This window comes from Lissotriton vulgaris, chromosome 10 (genome assembly GCF_964263255.1).
Source record: "Lissotriton vulgaris chromosome 10, aLisVul1.2, whole genome shotgun sequence".
NCBI lineage: Eukaryota > Metazoa > Chordata > Amphibia > Caudata > Salamandridae > Lissotriton > Lissotriton vulgaris.
This window is the reverse complement of record NC_141698.1, coordinates 71,031,041-71,045,685: the sequence shown is the minus strand read 5'-3', so window position 1 is coordinate 71,045,685 and position 14,645 is coordinate 71,031,041. Positions and strand designations below refer to the sequence as shown.

General features: G+C 49.2%; 1 protein-coding gene across 1 annotated transcript in view; it reads right to left on the bottom strand.

The window, feature by feature from the left end:
* MEIOB (meiosis specific with OB-fold) overlaps positions 1–2,649 on the bottom strand; it is a 546,591-nt gene extending 543,942 nt beyond the window's left edge. Inside the window, exon 1 of the mRNA XM_086939725.1 lies at positions 2,562–2,649. Coding sequence (XP_086795851.1) covers positions 2,562–2,649 — 88 coding nt within the window. The remainder of the gene's footprint in view (positions 1–2,561) is intronic.
* Between the last annotated feature and the right edge of the window lie 11,996 nt (positions 2,650–14,645).

The window sequence follows — 14,645 nt, the reverse complement described above, 5'->3', positions numbered from 1 at the left end:
GCAGCATGTATTATGCCACCCCTGGCTGGCCATCTAAATCTGACACAACTGGCTGCACGACAGCTGGGGCAAGGTGGTGTAATCACCCTTTGCTTTAGATATAGTATTCCTATATCTAACCCTAAAATGGACACATGTATTCCTATCAGTCACTCCTATGGCAGGCCTTATCAATCCTGAAGGCAGAGTGCTTGGAATTATGTGAGATGGTGCTCTGGCATGAGCTGAGCCCGTTTGCAGCTTGCGGAACCAAGTCCTAATAGCTGTTCCATGATAACGCGTACCATATACTCTTAAGTGCATTATAATCCTTGTGGTTATTTGCCAACTTTGGTATCGCTTTATCAAAACATGTCGAGTAAGGTGTCATACGAATTGGAATACTAACCCCTCGCCAATTCTGGTTAAAGTTAACTCGAGCCTCAGCATCACAAAATGGATGCTGCCACCACAGACACAAGTCTGACCTCCTGCTGCTGGGAGCCCTTCCAGCGAGGAGAGCTTGGACAAAGGGTTTCCTGTCAGGGGCGGTGCTAGCACCATCCCAGACAGGGTTTTGTGTATCCCAGGTAGGCAGGGCTGAGAGGAAGGTGACTGCAAGTGGCACCCCAGTGCTCACTGTGCATATGCCGGCTTGAACCAGTTCCAGGGGCCCACCAGCCCCTGAGCTGGGGAAAGTCTGGACAAGGGAGAGGGGTGTAACCACCCCCCTCCTGGTCCCACCCATGGGCAGGGCCTAGTCGCGTGCCAGACCCTTTCTTTAGTATAAAGGTAGGGTAGGAGCGGGCCCCCTTCCCAAATTAGATAATTCTGAATCTTGACTACTTTCCACGAAAGAACTCTTGAACCTTTCTGAAGACTCTCCCTTGTGGCTAAGGAGTAGCCACCCTGCACCATCGGGCACCATCTAAGCGCATGCGGTTTGCTGCAAGTCCATCCTCCGGATCAAGACTGCCCAGCTCGACGAGACCCGGATTCCCTGGCACCTCTGACCTCTACCTGCATCATCAGCTCAGCTGAGATTCGTGGGTTTGACGAGACCTGAAGGGACCGGCCATCTTCAAAACTGCACAACGCTTATCCAGCAAGACCGCCGAGGGATCCTCGAGTGAGTGCTTTAGGGTTTGAGAAGCCCTAACCCTGAGCAGCTCCAGCACTGAAGTCCAGCCCCCCAGCCTCCACGAGATCTGCGTGGGGCCCTTCTGCTCTTTGCTGCTCACCGCGTTGTCCGGCCACTTGCCTGCTGGCTTGTAGCCCTCCTGACGACGAACCACGACACTTCCATCGCTGGTCTGGTTGCTCCAGACTGGCCCTTGCTCCCCTCCAAAAGAGGAGCACCCCGGACCCTCCTGGTCCACTCCAGACGCCATTTTGAGTCCACCGCGTGGGCTTGACTTTGCCAAGGTTTGTTGCCCCAATCCTGGGTCCAGCATCGCCGACAGCAGACACCTTCGTGGGACAGCTCGCACCTCCATCCTGGTCGCCGACAAAGCCTCCTGGTCCGAGAGACTGCAGAGCCCAGCATCGCCCACTCACCTGGTCGAGGTGACCTAATTCGGTGCCATCCTGGTGCCCACCTAATCACTGGCTAGTGATTAAGAACTGAGTTCCCTCTACTTTCAGGTCGTCTCCATCACCGATCCAGGCTTGGATCACATCGAACTTCATCACTGGTCGCCTGCCAGCAACTTCTTCTTTCAGGCTCCATAGACTGTAAAGAGGATTCCCGACGTCTTTTGAACCCTATGCAGCCGCAGCCCCTGGGCTAGGTAACCTGAGCATTTCGGTGCTCCAACATAGGTTCACTATCTAAGTGTCCAGATCCCTTTTCGTTTTCAGCCTAACTAGTCGGATTCGTCCGATAACTAACTTTACGAGATACTAGCATCCATAGACTTTGTCCCGCATCCCGCGTGAGAGTGCACTCACTGCACCCGATCTCCCTAGGCCTCCTGCTCCTAACCTTAGGGTTCTGTAGTATAGTCCTAGCGATCCTAAAGCCTCTGGATCTTGTTACTTACCTGCTCGTATTTCGCATTCCACTTTTGTAGTATATGGTTTTTCGTGCCCCTCGGGCATTTGTGTAAATTGTGCAACTTAAAGTATTTTCGTAAGAGTTTTGTTGTGTGCTTAGCTCCCTGACTCATAAAGAGTTCAGGGTAGACTTGTTATAAATAAATATCCTTTTATTTTCATAACAACTTGTGGGGTGTCCTTTCACTTGGTGTGCAAGGGGTACATGTGATGTTATAACAGCTGGCTTAACACGCCCTCTAGAGTTTAGCCTAAAGACTGCTCTTGTCCATGCTACTAGGATAGCTGGTCTATAAGGTTGACTTACAACCAATCATCAATAAGGGTCATTTGGAATGATACACAGTGATCACTAGAATAGTGAGCACTACATATCAGGCCAACTTCTCACAGGGCCAACCAAAGTCTCTTGATAGGCTAGGATATTCACAATAGTGCTTGGTATACGTGTGTGGTCGGGTTGACCAGCTTGGCACTTTCCATATGAAAGCTAGCTGGATATTTCCCAAACAAAGACATGGTTGTACCTTCTTTGCGGGCCAAGTGTACCCTGGGGGAAGAGGTAGGGTTCTTTTTGCTTTGTGATAGCAGGTCTCGATACACATGACTATCCATGTAGCTAAGGTAGTCTTCGAGATGGGATGGCCCTTGTTGGATTTTGCAAAGGGTACAAAGAGCTGGTCAAACTTGCAGAAGGACGGGGGGCGTGGCTAACGGCCGAGGAAAATGGCCGCCTAGACCCGGAGCTCCGGAGCAGTACCAGCCATAAAAATTAAATCCGATCATTTATCCGTTTCAAAAGAGTCCGTCGAGGGGTTCCCCCGACAGCAGACCTCTCCAGGCAAGCATCGGTCGTATCCGGAATTGTATTGGATGCTGGTGTCAAAAGTTATCACTGCATGATCGAGCACTGCCTGGTTGGGCCGGGAAGACCAGTGACTCGAGTGGCGGAGACGGCTGGCTGCGAGCTGGCTGCAGGACGGGGAGCACCAACACCCGTGGAGCCTAAGCGGCATCTTCCCTATGGTCTCTGATCCTGCCGGTCGGGAGCGAGATATACACCTTGGAACACCACGCGACCCTCCTGCGGTGGTTTGTGCTACCGCGGATTCGGCCGGGGTCTCAGGGGCGGCCATCGGAACTCGGTGAGTTACCATTGCAGATTTGCCTCGCTGACCCTCACTCCTTCCCCCTGGTGATCTACGGCGGCCGACTGGTTCCCTGGAAGTGCACTCTGTCTGCCCTGGCTGTCACGAGTGCGTGGCCCCGGGGACGCCTTAGATCCACGTGAGGCCGGGTGGAGCCAGGGGGAGCATCGTGGTACAGGCCTCTCATTCCGGCCTCTGACTGCGGGGGGTCCTGGGTGGACTACTAGAGGAATTGTGGGCTAACAGTGACTCTGTACTCTCCTGCTGGCTTGCCGGGGGTCCCTCTGACTGCGGGGGGATCTGTCCTGTGATCTGCGCTGGGTGTGGCGACCTCCAAGAATCGCCATCCACGGAGCTGCAGTGGTGCTACTAATTCCATCGTTTCTCCGGCCTTCCCTCCCGGCTCTCCCCCTGCCCACTGACTAACGCCGCTGTGAACCCTGCCGGCTGGACGACCAAAAAGGACGCGCGCGACGGAATAACGTCAGAATTATAGGTATTCCGGAATCGGAAGGCGCCCAGGCAATGGACCTATACGTTGAGGAGCTGATAAAAACCATGTTACAGCCCAAAGGACTTTCACATTTCTTTTAGGTTGAACGCGCTCATAGAGTGCCTGGGGGAAAAACAAATCCTGGGGCGCCGCCAAGACCAGTCCTTGCGCGTCTCTTTAACTTTAGAGATCGAGACACAATTCTACAAGCGGCACGGATCTCCCCTCCCATCCGGATTTTAAACTCCACTCTATCCTTCTTCCCAGATTACACAGCAGCTGTTGCGAGGAAACGTCGCAGTTTCTTTGAAGTCAAAAAATTGCTCAGAGCGCAGGAGTTGCCGTATTCCATACTTTTCCCTGCGAAGCGGAGAGTAGTGGCTGAGGGGAAGACTTGGTTCTTCGACTCTCCAGAGGCGGCGCGCGAGTGGCTGGAGGGCTGGCGACCAGTGAACAAAACAGAACGAACTCGAGGACCACGCAGCCGTTGAGTGGGGGAAATCTCCCCGGGAGGTATGGACTCTGGCAGTCAAGAACAACAACACGACGTATCTCCTGAAGAAGAATAAGGTTGGACATAGAATGAACAATCCTCTATAGTTGTTGATGAGGCACTGGAGATGTTTAACAATGTACTGAACAAAAAAAATGGACAAGGGGGGGGCATACAGGACTCTAAAAGGCGGCTGCCTTGTAAGACTCACCCCCGAAACGCAAGTATTGCAGCACAGGGTGGGAAATTAAAGCACTCTGCTAAGTTGGGGTGGCAGGCAGTTATAGGTTCGCCGAGCAGGGAGGCAGGGTAGGTGGGTGGGACTTGGGAAGGGAAGGTAACTGAAGCATTCAATTTTGTTGACTATGTTACATGTCTGATTTTGCTTTCTTGTTTTGTTGAATGCACACTGGATAAGACGGCAATGTGTGATCCTATTTTAGCTTTGCGGGCTGAATGCACTTCCAGATGTTTGATACGCCTCACCATGAATGGCGGCTGACACTATCTCACTGGGCTGCAGGCTCCAAGCACCTCACTCACCATACTTACTTGAAATGTTCGGGGATTGGGAGACAAAGTTAAGAGAGGCCTGGTGTTGCAGCACTTGAAGTACTATGACCCTGCAGTGGTCTTATTGCAGGAAACACATTTGGTTGGCACAACTGTTCGAGCCTTGGACAGGTGGGGATTCCGGATGATAGCTCATGCGGGTTTCTCCTCTGGCTCCAGAGGCACGGGGATTCTCATTAGGAAAAACTTCCCACTGGTGGTGCAGCAAACCTGAGTTGACGACCAGGGCCGCTTTGCGGCAATGACCTGTCAGTGGGAGGGTTGATTATTTAATTTGGTCTCTGTTTATATACCACCAGCGCTTCATACACGGGCCCATTCAGATTTGACTACATTCCTGCTGACACTGTTGGAGGAGACACTCTTAATAGGGGAGACTTTAACGACATCATTGATGGCACATTAGATAGGTTCCCTGTTAGATCGGCAACACAGGGTGGGCGACGTCTTCTTGGTCTCATAGATGCTCTATGACTGACGGACACTCTAGGTTCACCTTCTACTCGTCAGTCCATAACTCTCTTACACGCATAGATTATATCCTTACATCAGCGGACGCCCCAGCAGGGTATAGAGGAGGTCACTATCTGTCCCAGGGGCACATCTGACCACTCCCCGGTACTCTTTAAATATACCCTTCAACAGGCCTGTAGAAGACGCATGTTCCCGGTGCACTCTGGATTCCTGCAGATGGCAACGATTACAAAGGCCCTCACATGTACTACAGAGCAATACTTCCGAGATAACCAGGGTTCGGTGGACTCGCCCAGTGTACTATGGGAGGCATATAAGGTGGTGCTCCAGGGTCAGGCGATGGCTTCCATCCTGGGTAACAAACGGGAGCGACGGGCAGAGTTGGACAGTCTTGAGGATGATTTGGCCATGGCCATCGAGGAGCAGGAGACTCACCCTTCGCAGGGAACTGCTCGTAAGGTCCGGCTGAAACAAACGGAAGTTGTAACCCGTCAAAGAGAAATGGCACAACTCAAAATACAGGCCACCAGGAACAGGGTGTATGAACTGAGAGACAAGGCAGGAAAAATGCTAGCCTGGCTAGATAAGAAGGAAAGAGCGAATAAAGTCACTGCACAACTGATATCCCCTGAGGGCTCACTGGTCTCTGACCCTGAAGATATAGTGAATCTTCTAGCTGACCACTATGAACAAATATATGCTCCCCAGGCAACTTATACAGTTGCGGAGGCATATGAGTATATCAAGGATCTATCAATACCTAAACTCTCCCCGGAGGCAGCACTGCTGTTGGAGGCGGACATTACCACTGACGAGATCCAGGCGGCCACTTATGCGCTGGCATCCGGCAAGGCACTGGGGCCAAACGGGTTCCCGGTTGAACTGCATAAAAGAACGGTACAAACTACAGCCCCCTTCTTCTTAAATATGTTAACCCATAGCCTTGAAATGGGGGAGCTCCCGCGGGATCAGCGACTGGCCACAATTGTAGCAATACACAAGCGTGGTAGATCCCAAACAAGCTGTGACTCCTACCGTCCAATTTCGCACATCAACGCGGAACCCAAAATACTGGCCAAACTGCTGGCGCTCCGCCTTACTCCTCATCTAACGTCGTTAGTACACCGGACCAATCAGGCTTTATGCCACATCGGAGCACGGCCCTTAACCTTCGACGGCTACATGTGGTCCTCGCGCGAGCGCCACACCTTAAAGACCCTTCTGTAATCCTTTCACTTGACGCTACTATGGCGTTCGATACAGTTGAATGGCTCTATTTATTTGCTGTGCTCCAACATATGGGATTTGGTCCTAAGTTCTGCGCTTGGATTCGCCTATTATATACTAAGCCCCTAGCGCATGTAGTCTCAAACGGGCACATCTCACGCGACTTTCCGCTTGGCCGGGGCACAAGACAGGGCTGCCCTTCATACCCGTTACTCTTCGCATTGATCTTAGAACCTCTAGCGATTTGGATCAGATGGGAACCCTCCATCAAAGGGATCTGCTGGTCCGATGTGTGGGAGGATCGTATATCCCTTGTGGACGATATCCTTCTATATCTCACCTCCCCTAAAAAAATCGATCCTGGAAATATTAAATGTATGTGAAAAGTTTGGTAGGCTGTCCGGATATAAGATTAACTGGAATAAATCAATCCTATTTGTCCTGGCAGGTCCCCCGCCCGTTTTGCCTCTGAGCTGCCCCCTGGTCACTGCCACAACGTCTTTCAGATATTTGGGTATAGTTGTTACACTAGATCTTGACGAATTTTACAACCTAAACCTCCGCCCCCTCCTGGAGAGGTTTCAGTGTGACGTTAAAGTATGGCAAACTCTCCCTCTTACGCTTCTGGGTAGAGCCGCCTTGTATAAAATGATAGCGCTCCCACACTTCCTCTATGTGCTAGAAAATACACCATCGGCTGTCCCTCCACAATACTTTAAAACGATTGCCGCAACAGTGACCAATCTACTATGGGGTGGGAAGTTGCCTCGAATCGCGCAAGGTTAAGTTAATCAGGGACTGGTACGATGGGGGAATAGCACTTCCAAATGTAGAACTATATTATTGGGCGGCACATCTTAAGGAGATCAACTTCTGGTTACATGCCCCACAAACTGAGCCGGCGTATCTGGCTGACAGACATTCCCTGGAGGGCAGGGGACTACTACGTGCTCTCTACGGCCCTCGTCCACCTTCAGATCTGATAGGCCCGACAACACTCGGTCCAGTTGTGGTACAAAGCCAACAGGCGTCTTAAATGCTTGGGAACTATTACCCAAATGACACCGCTGTGGACTCCAGCAAATTGGGCTCCCTCGGTAATAGTAGGGGATTCCGGACCTGGGATACCATATCGGTGGTGGGTGATCTTTGGAGGAGGGGGGGGGAGTGGTGGAATTTCCCCATCTCCGAAAGCACTACGAACTGTCACAAACGGAAATGTTTAGATACCTACAAATTAAGCATGCGCTACAATCAGCTATACCGATGGGCACTGTCCTATAAGACTCATCGCCTCTTGAAGACAGGCTCCTAACCGAACACATGCAGGAGAGAGCAACCTCCCTCACGTATCGAAAACTCATAAATAACCTCCCAGACGTATCTGTGACTTTGAAACAACACTGGTCGGAGGAGGTGGGCCCCTTTGATGAAACTGAATGGCAGGAGGCCCTCGCCTCACACAGGGAGACCGCTATACTCTCTAGATTGAAACTGATACAACTAAAAATACTACACTGCACATACTACACCAGAACGATTTTATACAGGATAGGAAGAGCCACACATAAATGTTGCTTACGTGAATGTGGGGAGGAGGGAACGTTTTTTCACACCATATGGGAATGCAGGTACATGATGCTCTACTGGAAGGCAGTGATGCGCACGATTTCCCAAACCTTAGACATCCCCTTACTCCCGGAACCTCGTCGCTGCCTGTTAAATGTGTGGGAACCCAATGACCTGAATCATAGCCAACAGGGCTGGGTAATGCTGGCTATGTTAATAGCAAAACGTAATATCGCCAGGCTCTGGGGCTCGGCAACATCGCCGACGCTTCGAGATTGGTGTAGGGATGTAGATGAGGCGATGGTGGCAGAAAAGGCGGTTTACGTCCACCGCGGCTGCCCGAGAAAGTGGGGCAGAATATGGGGGGCATGGAATGCATTCAGAGGTAATATTTGTGAACCACCAAGTGTCACTGAGGAAGGTGAGGATTCGGACTAGTGGAACTGGGTCGAGATATGCGAAGTGAGGTGATAATGTACTAAAAATATTATGCTCGAGGTTTATGGAACAAAACTGGATGTAATTGTGTTGTACCCGCTAACAGTATCTACTGTAACGAATTCATGCACAGCTGTCATATTTACAATGTCAACTGAAAATGAAAATATTTAAAAAAAAAAAAAACTTGCAGAAGGACTTAGTCCTGTCAATTAAGTACATGAACGCCTAATTAATGTCTAGAGTATGGAGAGCTTTCTCCGCCAGAGTCTGGCTGTGGAACGAAGACTGGGACCTCTGTAGTCCGTCTGAGGTTGAAAGGGAATACTACTTTGGGCGAAACTTAGGATTAGTTCTGAGAACAAGCCTCTCTCTGTGAACCTGAATTAAAGCCTCTTCTTGTAGGGTAAATGCCTGCAGCCCACGGATGTGTCCGAATTATGGCTACAAGGAAGGCCTTCTTCCAGTGAGAGGAACTCCAAAAGGCAAAAGTGCGGGGTTTCATGGGGGGACCTAAGAGCCTAATAGGCACAACATTAAGGTTCCATGGGCCAGCGCTCCAATATAAAAGTGGCACACTAGTGAATTAGCTAGCTGAAAAAGTGGTCCATGCTTGCAAACTGGGGCAGTTTTAAACTTGTAAAGAGATTCTGGATAAGTGGTTTGTAAGTTATGGAAGACTTCAGGGATTTGAGCTTGCTGCAGGCAGTTTCTCTTTTAGTGCCAGCTTGCGGTGTAGTTCTTACTCGCAGGGTTGTTGATTTTTTCCTGCTCAGAAGGTTGGTAAAGTTGTTTTCTAAAACGATGAGGTATTCCATAAGAAGGGGTATTGGCCAGTGCTAGATCGCTTTGGCTAGTGCTGACAGCTGAGGAGACTGCGTACTGCCTTGCTTCTGGAGGTAATACGTGGCAGCTATGTTGTCTGTCTTGATGAGGACTACTTTGCCCTGGATGACCTGAAAGAAGGCTTTGAGAGCTATGTGTATGGACAACAGCTTGAGGTAGTTGATGTGGAGCCCTTTGCTTTATTAGGGCTACATCCCCTATATTGTCATGTCCAGATGCACCCTCACACCTGAGAGAGATGTGCCACTGTAAGTCACCTCTGTTAGAAGGGGTTTGAAAAAGGCCTGCCCTGCAACAGGTTGTTGCTGTTCCACCACTGCAGGGAGCGACAAGTACTGGAATTTCGCAATACTAGATCCTCTCAACAACTTCCCACTTTTGACCAATGTGCTGAGAGGCACTGATGCACTGGGAGCAAGCGAATCCTTGTCTCGGGGTACTACGGCGATGCATGTGTTCCTGATCCCTAGAAGGCGCATTACTGTTCTGACCATGAGGTGATTGTTGAGATAAAAAAGTAAAAGCATCTGTTTAAAGACCAACACCTTCTGTAAGTTTTGGTAGGCTTTACCTGTAATGACATCGAGTACAGATTCCTGAAAGGGCGGGCTCTACAGGGGTTGAATGGCTCGATTAGCTGTGGGGCTTAAAGATGGCATCTTCATTGTGGGCTAGGTATTGCTGCCCTCCGGCGCTCCTGATCAGCCAATCATTGTGATAAGGGAACCCGAGTGCTGCCTCTCCTTAGATGAGTCGCTCCCACTGCCAGGAAGTTGAGAAAACCCTTAGGGCAGTAGTGAACTCAATGGAGAGTACTTCAACTTGGTAGTGCTGTCCATTTATCACAAAGTGGAGGTAGCACCAGGGAAACGTTAGTTGCATTTGAGAAAGTAGGTGTCCTTGTGGTCTTACGCCATCCAGCAGTCACCCTGCTGGAGCGGAGGAAGGCTGTGCTGCAGGATTATCATGTGGAAATGGTTTAATAGGATATATCAGTTGAGGGGCTGGAGATCCAAAATTGCCTGAGGAACTATCTTTCTTGGGAATAAATAAGTATACAGGGTAGCCCCCTTGCCCTAGTAGTGAGGGGAAGCCCTCTGTACTGAACAATTGAGGAGGAGCTCCTCTCTTCATGAACAGTGTGAAAATGTTCTCTCCAGAGTGTATATGTGCGGAGTTAGATGATAGAGTGGTTGTGAGGAGTTCTAGACTGTATCCCTGATGAACCACTACAAAAACCCACTGATGTAAGGTGATTTCCGTTGAGTGCCGGAGAAAATATTTCAGTCTCCTCCCAAAAGATGGCGTGTAATGGGATGGGGAGAAGAGCAAATCAGAGCTTGGAGTGGAGGTCCCTTTATGGGAACCTCCTCTACCCCTAACCTTTATTATGCCCCTGTAGGCACCTCTGTACAGCTCCTGCCCGCCTGTTATTGAAGTGACCGCCTTTGCTTTTGATAGGAGGGTGGCTGGTTACCAGAAGTGCAGAAATAAGTGGGTCCCGGGCTCTGTGTGCAACTGGATTCAAGCTATCCTGGCTGATGAGGGGTGAAACCCCGAAACGGTCCAAGGATGCTTGTTTCCGCTTTACATCGTTTATATACTGGCTTTAACTTTATTCCTATAACTCCCCTCGTGGGACTTAGCAACCCCTCATCCCAGGCTGCATCAGTCGCCTGATGGTGCCATTGGCATTCCGCCCGCTCACCGCTGTAGCTTCATTACACTACTTCAGTAAGTTAAGTGTTTGTTTATTAATGAGATAGATTCCAGGTGTCTGCTTCGTTTCATTCGTTAATCTTGTTCTAACCTTGCCTTTTTAGATGTCCGCTATTGAGACATTACTATATGGATAAGTTACTTACCTCTAATCCTAGTTCTCTTCCAGGGGTATCCTCATCAAAGTCATAAGCACTGAATATTCCCGCCCATGTGCGGGACCCCGGAAACAATATAAAAATATATATGTATAAAACACATATATCTCGCTCCACATATATGTATGTACATATATCATTTTTCTCACATCAATGCAGCCCCAAAACTGAGGCTAAAACAATGTAAACACATATACATGAACTGCAATTAGTAAGGAATCAAAAAACACATTAGGTCAAAAAACCCTTGAACTTTGTGTTTTAATGAGTCAAACCACTCATAAATCCTGAAAATTGCTTATAAATAGACATTGTTAGCCCTCAGGCTGCATTGCAAAACAATATCATAGAAAATGAAACCATTTTCACAAAAAACTGGCACCGTGCCTTTAAGGCAGCCATGACCCCAGGCTTCCCATCATGCCTCAGGGGTGACAGTTAGGTCAGTTGTTCTTTGCATAACCCTGAAGACAGGGCTCAACCACAAGATTGAAAACAGTACCCAATCTCATTTACCTGGGGTGGCGGGTGGGTTGCTTATGACTTTGATGAGTATACCCCTGGAAGAGAACTAGGATTTCAGGTAAGTAACTTATCCTTCTCTTCCAGGGGATCCTCATCAATAGCCATAAGCACTGAATAGAATAGCAAGCCCATCAACCACCTGCAGGTAAATGAGAAGTACATGACCCAACCAAATCATAACAGCCAAAAAAACTTCAGCTGTTAAACAGATTCCTCAGGGAGGCTTGGCCCACCTGGGTATCTGCTCTCGTGTCAGAATCTAGACAGTAATGTCTGGTAAATGTATGGACAGACCTCCAGGTCGCCGCTTTACAAATCTCAGACTTGTGGAGCTGTCATCGGTACTCCCAGCTTCAGGGCTCCCCTGCCCAAGATATCTTGGAACGAGAAAATATCCTCGGTTGGAGACACTCTTGAGCGTGGACAGTTTGTAAGAGTCGGGGAGTACTCCCTGTGAGATCGTGTTCTCGACGAACTTGAAGAACTACGTGTCCTCCTGGACCTAGATCTTCTGCTTGAACGCAACTTGGAACGAGATCGCTCTCTGTGACGAGAATGCTTCTTACTTGAGTGCCTAGAACGAGACCGTTCTCTGCGGGGAAGAGGTTGGTCTCGATATCGCTTTAGGCGATCTGCCGTCTCCTTGTCCTTTGCCCAGTGGTGAAGAGGTCTATTCCACCTTGGGGAAAGATGAACAGAAGGAGACTTGTGGATGGGATCCTTCACAGGTGTACCTGACCGTGGAGGTTGATCCGTTCGATCCTGTTGCGATCTTGCAGGGGATTTGGACCTCCCCCTATTAGATGCGCCGCTCTGTCCATCCGAGGATCTGCCACTCCGAGATGAAGAGGAAGATGAGGAAAGACTCACCAGAGATCCAGAGGAAGACCTCGACCGAGATCTTTCTTCTGCGATTCTCCGTCTCTTGGCAGGAGGAACCTGCACTGGAGATTGTTCCACCTCCGCAGCCGATGCTGAACCTGGAGAACCCAACTGTGGCTCTAGGACGTGAGTCTGGTCCAATAAGTCACTTTCCTTGTCTCGAACCACCTGATTCAAAGGGGACCTCTCCTTTGATTTTGCAGGAGTAATGTTCTTTGTCTGTGAAGAACTTCGTTCCCTGGATCTTTGTTGATCCCACGACGGTGGCTGTATCGACGCCGAGGGCCGAGCAGGTAGGCGTTCTCTCGAAGTCGGCCGTGATTTCTCTAACGTCGACCTCGGGTGGCGATGACTGTCCTTCGACGTTGAAGGCTGTCTGCTCGACGTCGATGGAGGCGGTTTCGACGCCGATCGCCGTTGACTCGACGGCGACTGGGCGTGCCTCGACTCCAAATGCCGCTCCAACGTCGAACGCTCTTGTCCAGGCGTCGACGTTGGCTGCATCGACGTCGACCAATGATGTGTCGACAGAGGCTCCCTCGACGCCGAACGACCATGACTAATCGTCGACGGAGGATGGCTCGACGCCGAACGCCGATGGCCCGGCGTCGACGGAGAATGCCTCGACGTCACAGCATGACGATGCTGTTTCGACGTCATACGGCTCGCCGTCGAGCTCTTCCGCTTCGACGGTGACCTGTCCCTCGACGCTGACTGAAGCGGAGGTACCTTCAATGTAGACGCTGAAGACATCTTCTTCGTCGCCGTCGACTGCTTCTCCAACGCCGATCCCGATGTCGAATGTGAACCAGTCGGGGCTTCTCTCGACGTCGACGCGTCTTCCGACTTTTCTGCTTCTTGGGAGATCTTCCTCTCTCAGAAAGCCCATAAACTCTAATCCTCTCCCGTTCTTTAAGAGTCCTGGAAGTTAAAACCTGGCAGTGTTCACAGGTTTTAGAGGAATGAGAGTCTGGTAGGCACAGGATACAGACTGAATGAGTGTCAGTCTTGGCCTTCTTCCTTCCACATGAAGGACACTTGTCAAAAAGAGAAGGCATCTTTGACAGGAAAAATACCTTTTTTAAGCCTAAAAAAGGTTTAAGCAGCACTCTATGTCTAAAAGACGTTGAGTGAAGGCAAAAATTGTAGTTAAAGTTGAATATTTTTTGACAGAAAGTCAAAAAGAAAAGGAGCTGTTTCACCAGGGTCCTGACTGAAGGAGCCGGAAAGAACAACTGACCTAACTGTCACCCCTGAGGCATGATGGGAAGCCTGGGGTCATGGCTGCCTTAAAGGCACGGTGCCAGTTTTTTGTAAAAATGGTTTCATTTTCTATGATATTGTTTTGCAATGCAGCCTGAGGGCTAACAATGTCTATTTATAAGCAATTTTCAGGATTTATGAGTGGTTTGACTCATTAAAACACAAAGTTCAAGGGTTTTTTGACCTAATGTGTTTTTTGATTCCTTACTAATTGCAGTTCATGTATATGTGTTTACATTGTTTTAGCCTCAGTTTTGGGGCTGCATTGATGTGAGAAAAATGATATATGTACATACATATATGTGGAGCGAGATATATGTGTTTTATACATATATATTTTTATATTGTTTCTGGGGTCCCGCACATGGGCGGGAATATTCAGTGCTTATGACTATTGATGAGGATCCCCTGGAAGAGAACGGCAACGCACTTCACGAACCCCCCTTCATTTATGCTCACTAATCTCAAGGGTAAGCATTCCCACAGCACTTGGAAATTTTTGAACATTCCCCTATTTAATTTTGTGAGAGAGTTTGGTATTAGTTGTCATGCTCTCACATACCTATAGTGCTTGATCTATTTTAGCCTCAATTGATTCTAGGTCTGGCTATTTTATCCCATAATTCTATTCTGTTATTCTATGTGCAGCAAATCGGCTATTCCCAGCATCTTGATAAAGAGAATAGCGCTACAGACTCTGATCGGCTACCGTTTCTATATTCCCTGTCATCAGATGACACCTTTTTTTATATAGTATGTAGTCCTACTATGATAATTTCTCTTTATTTTTTCTTCATTCAGTT